The sequence below is a fragment of the Cucurbita moschata genome, unplaced genomic scaffold (genome assembly GCF_002738365.1).
Source record: "Cucurbita moschata cultivar Rifu unplaced genomic scaffold, Cmos_1.0 Cmo_Scf00022, whole genome shotgun sequence".
In the NCBI taxonomy this organism is placed as follows: Eukaryota; Viridiplantae; Streptophyta; class Magnoliopsida; order Cucurbitales; family Cucurbitaceae; genus Cucurbita; species Cucurbita moschata.
This window is the reverse complement of record NW_019268538.1, coordinates 2,723,919-2,735,016: the sequence shown is the minus strand read 5'-3', so window position 1 is coordinate 2,735,016 and position 11,098 is coordinate 2,723,919. Positions and strand designations below refer to the sequence as shown.

General features: G+C 39.0%; 3 protein-coding genes across 8 annotated transcripts; 2 read left to right on the top strand and 1 right to left on the bottom strand.

Moving 5' to 3' along the window:
* The first annotated feature begins 1,555 nt into the window (after positions 1 to 1,555).
* On the top strand, positions 1,556 to 3,494 carry LOC111459407 (ABSCISIC ACID-INSENSITIVE 5-like protein 1). The gene is made up of 5 exons (XM_023102301.1): positions 1,556 to 1,709; positions 1,928 to 2,797; positions 2,903 to 2,974; positions 3,069 to 3,098; positions 3,185 to 3,494. Exons 2-5 carry the CDS (start codon positions 2,003 to 2,005, stop codon positions 3,269 to 3,271), a joined length of 984 nt encoding a protein of 327 aa, XP_022958069.1. The 5' UTR covers positions 1,556 to 1,709; positions 1,928 to 2,002; the 3' UTR covers positions 3,272 to 3,494.
* On the bottom strand, positions 2,684 to 10,933 carry LOC111459406 (beta-1,6-galactosyltransferase GALT29A-like). 6 transcript variants are annotated; one of them, XM_023102297.1, is made up of 4 exons: positions 10,694 to 10,932; positions 9,050 to 10,495; positions 4,502 to 4,567; positions 4,240 to 4,250 (listed from the first exon to the last, which is right to left on the bottom strand). In XM_023102297.1, the coding sequence occupies exons 2-3, from the start codon at positions 10,187 to 10,189 to the stop codon at positions 4,514 to 4,516; spliced, it is 1,194 nt and encodes a 397-aa protein (XP_022958065.1). In that variant the 5' UTR covers positions 10,190 to 10,495; positions 10,694 to 10,932; the 3' UTR covers positions 4,240 to 4,250; positions 4,502 to 4,513. The 6 variants fall into 6 exon arrangements, with proteins under 6 accessions (XP_022958064.1, XP_022958065.1, XP_022958063.1 ...); XM_023102296.1 differs by lacking the exon at positions 4,240 to 4,250 and adding an exon at positions 2,684 to 2,828 and having other exon boundaries at positions 9,050 to 10,933; XM_023102295.1 differs by having other exon boundaries at positions 9,050 to 10,932.
* LOC111459405 (poly [ADP-ribose] polymerase 3) lies at positions 4,201 to 8,741 on the top strand. Its single transcript, XM_023102294.1, has 18 exons — positions 4,201 to 4,291; positions 4,659 to 4,954; positions 5,057 to 5,252; positions 5,354 to 5,467; positions 5,552 to 5,609; positions 5,693 to 5,762; positions 5,852 to 6,026; positions 6,102 to 6,235; positions 6,321 to 6,558; positions 6,657 to 6,784; positions 6,856 to 6,932; positions 7,011 to 7,171; positions 7,262 to 7,471; positions 7,559 to 7,661; positions 7,741 to 7,823; positions 7,907 to 8,050; positions 8,130 to 8,312; positions 8,406 to 8,741. The coding sequence occupies exons 1-18, from the start codon at positions 4,286 to 4,288 to the stop codon at positions 8,472 to 8,474; spliced, it is 2,445 nt and encodes an 814-aa protein (XP_022958062.1). The 5' UTR covers positions 4,201 to 4,285; the 3' UTR covers positions 8,475 to 8,741.
* Positions 10,934 to 11,098: the final 165 nt, after the last annotated feature.

Genomic DNA, 11,098 nt, shown 5'->3' with positions numbered 1-11,098 from the left:
ACTAATGGCTTCAACATTCTCTTACAAAAGACAAGGTGACCAAAATTGTTAACAAGTTTACACTAAACTAAGTGTGGTTTTCAGGCAAACATTTTAAGACAACAAACATTTCACCAACTGCATAGCGGTGGGTTGAGATGTTGTTTTAGACCAAACAATTGTTCGAGTTGTAAATTTTTTAACCTAAATAATCATTTTTATAAGATAATAATAAAAAAAAAACAACCTAAAGATAATAAAAACCCTATAGTTAATGATATATTAATCTTATATATTTAACACTCAAATTATGATTTTTTTAAATAAAATTAAATTTATAAATCCGCTCTTATCTATGAATTTTGTTATCTACTTTTTGCATGATTCCTTTTTTCGAAAAGAAACAAGTTAAATTTTGGAAACTAATAAAGATATCTCGTGGCCAGATAATATAATCTCGAGATTCTGCTCAGTCAATTAAAAGAGTCATTGTTTCTGACAGTATCATAGTCATATCTTAACTTAGACATATCAATAGAATCTTCGAGTATCGAACATAGAAGTTGTGAGATTTGAATGTGGTTATAATGAATGTCGAATAAATGATGTACTTTGTTCAAGAGCTCGTGAAATAAGGTTAGTGGACACTATTTACATTAACATGAGATGTTTTGGAGAAATCATCAGAGGATAAGTTACCATATATATTTGTTTAATATAATAATAATAAATTTGGGATGAAAAATGGTATAATTTTATTTGTTTTTTTTTTTTTAGTTTTTTAAAATTAAAAAATATAAATAATAAAAAAAACCGACAAATGAAAGTCAACGGGTGGAAAAGTTGCAACGGAAACACTTTTCTCCTGAAGTTACGTTACAGATTCGCAAAACAATCAATGTCAGATAGTCACTGTCAGATCGTACGAATGGTATTGGTCGGATTCATCGAGTTGGTGTGGTTTTGGCCGCAGCAGATTTGATCTCATACCTCGCCTGCCAATCATGTGCGTGCGCCCTCATGAAATTGAATTCAAATCCAACGGCTGAAATTAAAGGATGGTAACTGACTTTGTCCTTCTTGCCCTCGTACTTCGGAATTTGTTTACCCTCTCAGCTGAGGCAAAACGGTTGCATGTTGGATTCCACGTGTCGAACAAAAAAAAAACTTTATTTATTTTTTTCCAATAAAAGGAATATAAAAAAATGGTCAGAGAATCGTCACGTTGCTATAATTTCAATTATAATATAATATAAACAAATAAACAAATACATAAATATATTTATTTATTTATATATTTTCAACAATATATTATTATTGAATTTATCAAGACTTCTTATATTTTTTTAATAAAAAAATTATTAGAAATTTATGGAAGTTATATTAACTTGTCAAAAATGTTGTTCAAATTATCATAAGATGTAATTTTTTTACTTTAAACTTGCAGATTATAGTCATGAACTATGAATATTATACTTTTTTTTTCAAATTTTTGTATGATTGAGATATCTTGATTCATACTGTTTACTAACCCAACACGGGTGCCGAAACGTATCTAAAATTAAATCCCACTTCCTTATATAAACAACAACAAAGTCTCTCTGTTTACTCATCTGCTTCTCTCTTCCTCTTCCTCCTCCTCTGATTCTTTTTTTTTTTTTTTTTTTTTAAAGCAAATTTTCAGAATTTTTGATCCATTTCTCTGCAACTCCTTCTGTTTGTTCTCAAAGGTAACATCACATCCATCGCTTTGAAACTCTGTTTCTGTTTTGGAACAATTTTCTATGATGATTTGTGGGTCAAGCTTTGCATGCAAGTTTTGAATTGGGTCTCAGTTTCAGTTTGAATCTGTTCTTCATTGTTTGGTTTTACTTTCGCTGTTGGATTTGATTTCTTCCTTGAAATGGGTCTGTTTTCTTAGCTTTTGATTTCACTCACTGCTCAACAGGGAATCTGAAAGGAAGAATTTTCTTGGTGATTTTCTAGGCATCCAAACAGAGCAGGTTGGTTTCATGTTGGAGAAATGGAGAATTCAGGATTTGAACATATGGCGATTGGGCAAATGATACCAGAAGCAGCAGCAGCAGCACAGCCGCCATCAAATGGAGTATTAAGTGACAATTTCATCTCTTCACTGAACAAAAACAACTCCATTTTATCTCAACCAGTTGATGAAATTCAGTACAAAAGTGGGAAGAATTTTGGGTGTTTAGGCATGGATGAGATACTTTCCAATCTCTGGAATGTTGAAGGAACTCAAAACCAAATTCACTCACAAACCAATGAATTAAATGAGCCTCAAAATCTCCCTTTCATGGCTGCCAATACTATTAATAATTCAAGGCTAACCCTGTCTCGCCAAGCTTCGGCAGAACAAACATACCCACAATGGCAGAAGTTCATGAACATTCAGCAGAATCCATGCTACAGCCAGCAGGGTTTAGGAGAACGGACATTGGAGGATTTCTTGGTCAAAGCTGGAATGGTTCAAGAATCATCATCATCTTCTTCAATGAAGCAGCTGCCATGCTCGATGGGGGGAAATTTGGGGCAGAACATGTCTTATCATAATCATCAGAATGCTGCTATGAACTTTCCTGGGAATTTGTTTTCAACTAACCAAATGCTTACCCCATCAGTTGGTGTGGAGCCATCTGATAACAGCTCAATTCAGATATCTCAAAGCTTGACTGATTGGGGTGAGCATAGCAGCAGGAAGAGGATCATTAATAGGTCCCCAGAATTTGTGGTGCAGCGGAGGCAGCATAGGATGATCAAGAATCGGGAATCAGCTGCTCGATCTCGGGCTAGAAAACAGGTTCCCATGCTTGTCTAATCATCATGATTCACTGATACAGAGAGCAAACTGTAAGAGATTGATAATATATAATGAACTAACTAGAGTCATGATCGTTGATTACAGGCATACACAGTGGAGTTGGAAGCAGAACTGAATCAGCTGAAAGAAGAGAATGAAAAACTAAAGCAAACACTGGTGAAGTTGTCTTTTTCTAGCAACATTCAACATGCGTTATTACATTCATTCTCTTGACTTTCATTTCCTGATCTTAATAACATCAAATATGCAGATTGAATCTGAAATGGATAGACAGAAAGAGGCAAGCAATTCGAGTCGATCTTTTCGAGATTTTTCGAGTAGGTTTTATGAAGCTTTTCGGTATGAGATTATTGTGTTGTGTTGCAGATGATGCAGAGGAAGGAGCTGGAAAAGAGACAGAAGCCAACAGAGAGGTTGATGACAATGAGGAGGGCAGCAAGCATGGATTGGTGAAGAGGGGGAAGAGTATCTGTTTTATCGACATTGAGGAAAGTTTTATGTGTAAATGTTGAAAATTTTACAGCAAGTAATGGGTTTGGCCGAGACACTATTTTACAGCAAGGAACGGTTTTGTCTGAAACACCATATATTATATTATAGGTAATGGTTGTGTCTGAAACACTAGTGATTTCATTGCATATGAGAGGTAGATACACATTTGATTCAACATTTTCAATGTTGGAGGTTCTAGTCGTGAACACGCTCAAGCCCACCGCTAATAGATATTGTCCTATGTAAGTTTTTTCTTTCGAGTTTCTCATCAAAGCTTTTAAAATGCGTCTACTAGTGAGGAGGTTGAGCCTCGAAGAGAGATGGACACGAGCCCCAAAAAGGAGTAGAATAGGGGTCCTACATATCGATTGGAGAAGGAAACGAGTGTCAGGATCGGTCTTGAAAGGGGTGGATTGTGAGATCTCACTTTAGTTGGGGAGGATAACAAAGCATTTTTTATAAGGGTGTGGCTTCCTAACAAACCCGTTTTAAAACGTTGAGGGAAAGCTCGAAAAGAAAAGTCTAAAGAGGACAATATCAGTTAGCGGTTGGGTTAGAGCGTCCAATCCTAAATTAATCTGCAGGTATTACAGAAGGGACAGAGAAACAAAACTCAGTTTACATTCCACTACCTGTCAATAGCTGAGGCTTTCAAAAGGCATCCAATTGGACACGTGGTATTCACTTTGGTGCTCCATAACACATGGAATTCTACTAGTTTGACAGAGAAGTCAAGAACAAGCACGGACGTGTCTCTCTCGGAAGTTGTCACTATCACAAAGTTATGCAACGTTAAAGGAAATCCATGGAATGGTCTCTCTCTTTCAGCTATTTTCCAAATCTTAAACTTTAGTGCTTCAAGCTTCAAACTTGGATCTGATTGCTTTGCCTTTCACTGCCTTCTTTGTTGGGGAGTGCTTTATTTTTGCTGCTCTCTCATCTGTGTTCATCCAAAACAGAGAGAAAAACTGAAAGATGAAGGTTTGATCCTCTTAGCTTCTATATTATATACACAGATGCGCTTTCATTCGTTTCTATGAATCTCTAGCGTTAATGTTTCATGGGTTTGCTACTCATTTAACCAAATCAGTGTTCTTCTGATGTTTATGCGTCTGTCTTGTGTTTTCCAGCTTAATCATCTAACTAAGAACTAGTAGAAGTTCAAATCAAAATAACAACTAACATTGGTACCTGTAAATTCCATTAAGCTGTCGGCCAAATCCTTTGAGAAGTCCACCTGATGCAAAAATGGTGTTTCTGCAAGTAGAGAAAGAACACAAGTGAAAGTTCATAAAAGAAATGTCAGAAAGTTCAAGAAAATTAGCTAATTTGTGTACAAATTTTGAAGGTTCATGAAAAGAGATCCCATTCTCACGCTCATGGTTCTGGTGAAGAAGAAAAGATAATGACAAGGAAACAAAAGGCAGAGAGCAAGACACATGAAAATGAACAATCACCTAAGAAAGTGAAGTCTGAAGACGAAAATGGGTGCCCGAACTGCAAATCTGAAACCGATCTTGCAGACGAGTTTGAATCGTTCTGTAAAGCTACAAGAGAGAGTATTTCCATTGATCAAATGAAAGAGATTCTGCAAATGAATGAGCAAGACTCCACTGGCCCTGACTATGAGGTTGCTTCTAAATGGTACTCCATTAATATCAACAACTGCAGCATCATAGGCTTTTCTTTATATCAGTGAATCATTCTTTTCGTGTATCATTTGCTGAGCTGATCTCACATTGGCAGTCAAGACTTGCTGTTCTATGGTGCCCTAGAAGGTTGCCCAGTCTGTAGTGGCAACCTGGTATTTGATGGGAAACGCTATGCCTGCAATGGATTTCTAAGCGAATGGTCTACTTGTACCTTCAAAACCAAGGATCCACCTAGGAAAAATGAAACCAATAAGTTACCAGAATCAGTCTTGAATTCTCCCATATCAGATGTAACACTCCATTTCCTGCACTTGTTTCTTCTTTTTCTAGATAGCCAGACATCATCGTACCAACAATTTTCTTAGTTGAACTCTGTTTCTTTATGGTGTAGTTGATAAAGAAGTATCAAAATCCAGGTCAACGTCGTAAGAGAAATCTTGGCCAATCAGATAAACCCTTCTCAGGAATGACAATTTCACTCTCTGGTCGTCTTTCGAGAACTCATGTAAGTCGATGGGTTGGGATTGAACTAGCATGGCACGAGTTTTTATTGTGATGGCTAACAAGTTTTCGATGACTATTAACTCAGCATTACTGGAGAAAAGAAATTGAGAAGCATGGAGGGACTGTTAACAATTCTGTTATAGGTACAATCTCTTTGTTCTCATCGAGTCCTTGATTCTGTTCCTCGCTGTAATTGGTCGCGGTTTTAATGAACAAATCTTTGCAGGTGTCAGTTGTTTGGTTGTCTCTCCTGCCGAGAGAGAACGTGGTGGATCTTCCAAAGTTGCAGAAGCAGTGTGCGTTTCTTTCCTTCTATCCAAGATACATGCAGTTTTCAGGGCTGTTTGGTTTTCAAATTTCATGCCAATAATGTTCTCTTTTCCAGTGAAAGAGGAATACGGGTCGTTCGAGAAGCTTGGCTGCTTGATAGCATTGAGAAGCAAGAAGCTCAACCACTGGAAGCTTATGATATTGTAACAGATCTCACTGTCGAAGGCAAAGGGATCCCTTGGGACAAACAAGATCCATCTGAAGAGGCACTTGAATCACTCACAGCTGAAGTACAATATCATTTTGAACATACTGTAGATTAATATTTAGAGTTCTTACCGGTTACTTTTACGTGTGTTCTGCAGCTCAAATTATATGGAAAGAGAGGGGTTTACAAGGATACCAAATTACAAGAACAAGGTGGAGAGATATTTGAAAAGGACGGGATCTTGTACAATTGCGCCTTTTCGCTTTGTGATCAAGGCCGAGGACTTAATGAGTAGCATACCGAACTTCTCCCCAGAAAGTTCTTGTTCATTAAATTTTTTTCCCAGCTGATTCTAATTCACGAGCTATTGTTGTAGGTATTGTATTACTCAACTGATCAAAGTACCTGATAAGAACTTGCATCTGTTCTATAAGAAAGGAAAAGTTGGCGATAATCCCAACGCAGAGGAAAGGCTGGAGGAATGGGAAAACGAGGGAAATGCTATAAAGGAGTTTGTGCGGCTGTTCGAGGAAATAACTGGAAATGAATTCGAGCCATGGGAAAGGGAGAAGAAGTTTGAGAAGAAACGCTTGTCTTTCTATCCCATCGATATGGTATAATCCTAGTTTTTCGGTCATTTGTTCATGAATTCGTCCGACAAATGATATTTGATTTTTTTTTCCTTGTCTATGGCAATGGTTATACTTTATAGGATGATGGTGTGGATGTGAGACATGGAGGGCTTGGTCTTCGGCAGCTAGGAGTTGCATCTGTTCACAGCAAGCTTGAGCCAGTGGTTGCCAACTTTATGAAGGTTTTGTGTAGCCAAGAGATTTACAAGTAAGGCCTCTCTATAAAACGCTTTCCCTTCCTGCGCCATGAGATCTTACACCTTTGTCCTTCAACCCCAGGTATGCTCTTATGGAGATGGGGCATGACCCTCCGGAGTTCCCGATGGGAATGCTTTCTAATCTTCACTTGAAGAGATGTAAGCCCTATTGGCCCTTCCCTTTTCCCCTTTTGTTTTTGTTCGTCTGCTCGGTGTAAAGTGGAAAACTCTTTGCAGGCGAAGAGGTCCTTCTGGAATTCATAGAGAAAGTAAAATCAATGAAAGAGACGGGACTTAAGGCTGAAGCTGTTTGGACAGATTACAGTAATAGATGGTTCACTCTCATGCACTCTACCAGACCTTTGATCTTCAAGGACTATCAAGAAATTGCTGAACATGTATGATGCCCCAATTAGGACCTTTCTACTATTGGTTGCAAACTTCCTTTTCTTTTTGGTTCATGTTATCTTAGCCGCTTAATTATCCAGGCTGCGGCTGTGTTGGAGAGTGTTCGAGATATAACAGTGGCTTCACATCTCATTGGCGACATGACTGGATCTACCATTGACGATCCACTCTCGGATCGATATAAGAAACTGGGTGGTTCTATTTCCCTTCTGGACAAGGATTCAGATGACTATAAAATGATTGTGAACTATCTAGAGAAAACCTACGAACCTGTGAAAGTTGGAGATATTGTAAGAATCAACGTTCAATTGAATACTCGACAACATAATTCAGAGAATCTCGATTATTGAAGTTCGTGGTTTGAATGTGTTTTCCAGGAATATGGAGTGAGTGTTGACAACATTTTTTCTGTAGAATCAGCAGCTCTCCCCAGCTACGAAGAGATAAAGAAGCTACCAAATAAAGTCCTCTTGTGGTGTGGTGGGTTGGTTGAATCCCTATTTACTTACCCTCACTTCAGCGTAATTGTTTCCATCTAAATTTCCTACTTTCTTGATAGGCACCCGGAGTTCGAATCTCTTGAGGCATTTGCACAAAGGCTTCTTGCCAGCAATATGCTCTCTTCCAGTCCCGGGTTACATGGTACCTAGGCAATTGGAACATTGTAATATTTTCTTATAAACATCAAAACGAACCTCAATATGGATTATCGTTTTGCTTTGCAGTTCGGCCGAGCAATTGTGTGCTCTGATGCTGCGGCGGAGGCAGCTAGATACGGTTTTACTGCCGTAGACAGGCCAGAAGGTTTTTTGGTCCTGGCTATTGTTTCTCTCGGGGAAGAGATGATAGAGATAACAAGCCCACCTGAGGTAACCTATGAACTTGATTTTCTGGCGTCTTTGTACAGTTCTGGTCAAGGTTGAATTAACTAGCAAGTGGTTGGGACAGGACACAAAATCATTAGAGGAGAAGAAGATGGGAGTGAAAGCATTGGGTAGGAAGAAGACAGACGAATCAGAACACTTTGTTTGGAAGGATGATATTAGAGTTCCATGTGGAACTTTGATCGCATCAGAGCACAAAGATAGCCCTCTTGAATACAATGAGTATTCTGTCTACGATACCAAGCAGGTATGTCTCCTATGAACTGGTAATTTTTTTCCCTCGAATGTTATGTTTCCTAATTTGGCAAGTCTCTAATACTCTGGTTCCTATACCATGCAGGCGAGTATAAGGTTCTTGGTGGGGGTGAAGTACGAGGAGAAAGAGGTGGTGATGGACACAAAGGAATGAAGGGAAATTGAAGCAGATATCGAAGCATTCCCTGCATATATCTCTACTGTCCCTTTTGTGCCTTTTTTGTACGGAGAGTTGATTCACATCACAATGTAAATATAATCATCTCTAACCTGTTGTAGTGCTCAGTTTCTGTGGTGCCTTTTCCATCGTCTTTCTTAGCTCAGCTTAGTTTCAATTAGGAAGTCTGCACGACAGTATGATGTTATAGGCTAAGGTCACCTTTTGGTGTTACAAAGCTATAGTGTTCAACATTCGAGTAAATTTCCCTGATCCCTCCCCTTCCTATAAATTTGCATGGGTACTAATATTGCTATACTCATTCTTCACATCTATTCATGATTGGTGTAAATTCGAAATCATGCTCGCTCAAAAATGTTAACAAGTTGTAAAGCATGCACCAAAATAAAAATTTTCCTTTGAGATCAGTCATAAGACAGCCTAAACGAACAACTATACACCAACAAAGAATGAAGCAAGTTATCTAATCAACAACGACAAGATCGAATTCACAAGTTATCTAATCAACAACGACAAGATCGAATTCACTTATATAAAACCGTAAGAGGTACCTTGAACTTGTCCGACAAGAAAGGTATTCTCTGTGGCCTAGCAATCAAATCGTAATAAAAATCATACTCTGCCTCGTAATCGTGCAGCCCCAATTCATTCTTCTGGTTTGTGTGATAATGATGCTTTGCTGAAGGCGATTTCCCGAATCCGAATATACTAACTTTGTCGCAAATTCCTACGGCCAACATGACGGCTTGCATACCAGAAGAATAGTGGAATAAAGGACCTTCGTGGGCTGAGCTCCATTCTTCCATCGACTTCCCTGTCACCTCCATAAAGCGTTTGACAGAGTAATATTTCACAATCCTAGAGCACAGAGCATCAAAATTCGGATCAGTAATCAGCAGCGGAGATTTGTGGGATTTGTTGCAGATAGTGTAGTCCATGAAATGTACAGGTTGACAAATGTACATGATTGTCGGCACGTTTGGCCCATAGGGGTGGCAGAAACACCCTTCTCTTCTGGCACAAAGGTGTAAGATGTTGCTATTGATGAAAGAAATGTTGGTTTTAGAGCCAACTTTGCTCTCATGATTATCTGTCCTTGCGTTGTTCAATCGAATAACAATCTCGTGGCTGTCAATCAGCTTCCCATAAGCACTGTTCAATAAGATTCCACTGTTCCCCACGACGGCACAAGCGGAATACTTTTTATCTGAACCGACAAAGCCATTCTGCCTGTCAATTGGGTCTTTGATGAGTCTTACCAGTTTCGGCATAATCTCCGTCGTGAGCTGTTTCTTTCTCACCCAGCTACTCAATGACCGCCTGAAATCCAACCAATGTCGGTAAAAGGCCGGCGAGCGGAACGTTACTGGAAAGCTATTCGAGGGCCTCGCTTTCTTGTCATAATGATTGAATCTTCGCCATGTAGCATAAGTCCTGTACGCCCTCGGGCCACCAAAGTTCGCCTCCAACAATTGATCTATATCTCGCTTCGACTGTCTCTCTCCCAAATCAACCGAAGCAAATTTCAGCAGTGTGGAATTAAACACGAATGCTGGTGGTCTCGAACCGATTACATAAGTTTCCAGCTCGAAAGAACTGAGGCCGCGGCGGAAGATGAGGCGGCAGATGAGAGGCACAACAAATGAGATGAACAGCAACACACTGAACACCGGACGGACCGTACTCTTCATCGCGAGAGTGAAACCGCCGGACCGATTTGAGGTAATGCTAAATGAATGCGGGCATAGATTGCACAGATCTTGAACCAATACGTCTCAGATCCATTTCCAAAAAGTTCGGCATCCAATGAGACGATAAAGAAATCAGTTGTGATGCTTAAATTTTGAACTCGGAGAAAAATCCGAAAAGCGAGATTTATGTGAATGCAATCTCGTCGGTGGCGACATCAGAAAAGAGTAGGTAAGAAGCAAGAACCACAGATCCAAAGATCAAACGAGAATGATACCCTCAGGATTCCAAATCCGAGAAAGAACAGTCTTAAAAAACAGCAACACCAATGCAAAAAAATTCCTAATTAACTTCTGCAAGTAACTGAACTACGAATTATCCAGTTAGAACAGTATCGAATCCAAACAATTCACCATTTAAACGAAAACTAAAGAATTCAACTAAGTGTAAGTGACTGTTCAATAAACCATTAACGAAACCAAAAGATTCAAATCAGAGTCACAAACCCTAACATAAATCCGCCGGTTCCATTGACGAATTATGAGAATCAAAGAAAGCCGCGAATCATTGGCATTGGCTTCCGGGCAGGATTCTCCCGTTGATCTCCCGGCCATTATTGCACCATTTTATATACACCAGAAATACTAATGTGCGGCGCAGTACATGGAAACAACCATACAAACAAGTCCACGTGGCTTCGTTTCGTCTCTCTTTATCATGACATTACATCAGACGGTTCAGATCACGCCTCTGGCTCATCATGTATCACGAAATTCACACCGTATCAGTTCCCAAAGCTTTACAGCTAATCCAATAAATTGTGGATTTTTTTAATACCCCAAATGGAATATAAACTATTTCTTTTAAATTAAATTTAAAATCGATGATTCCAATATGAATTGACGTGGCAC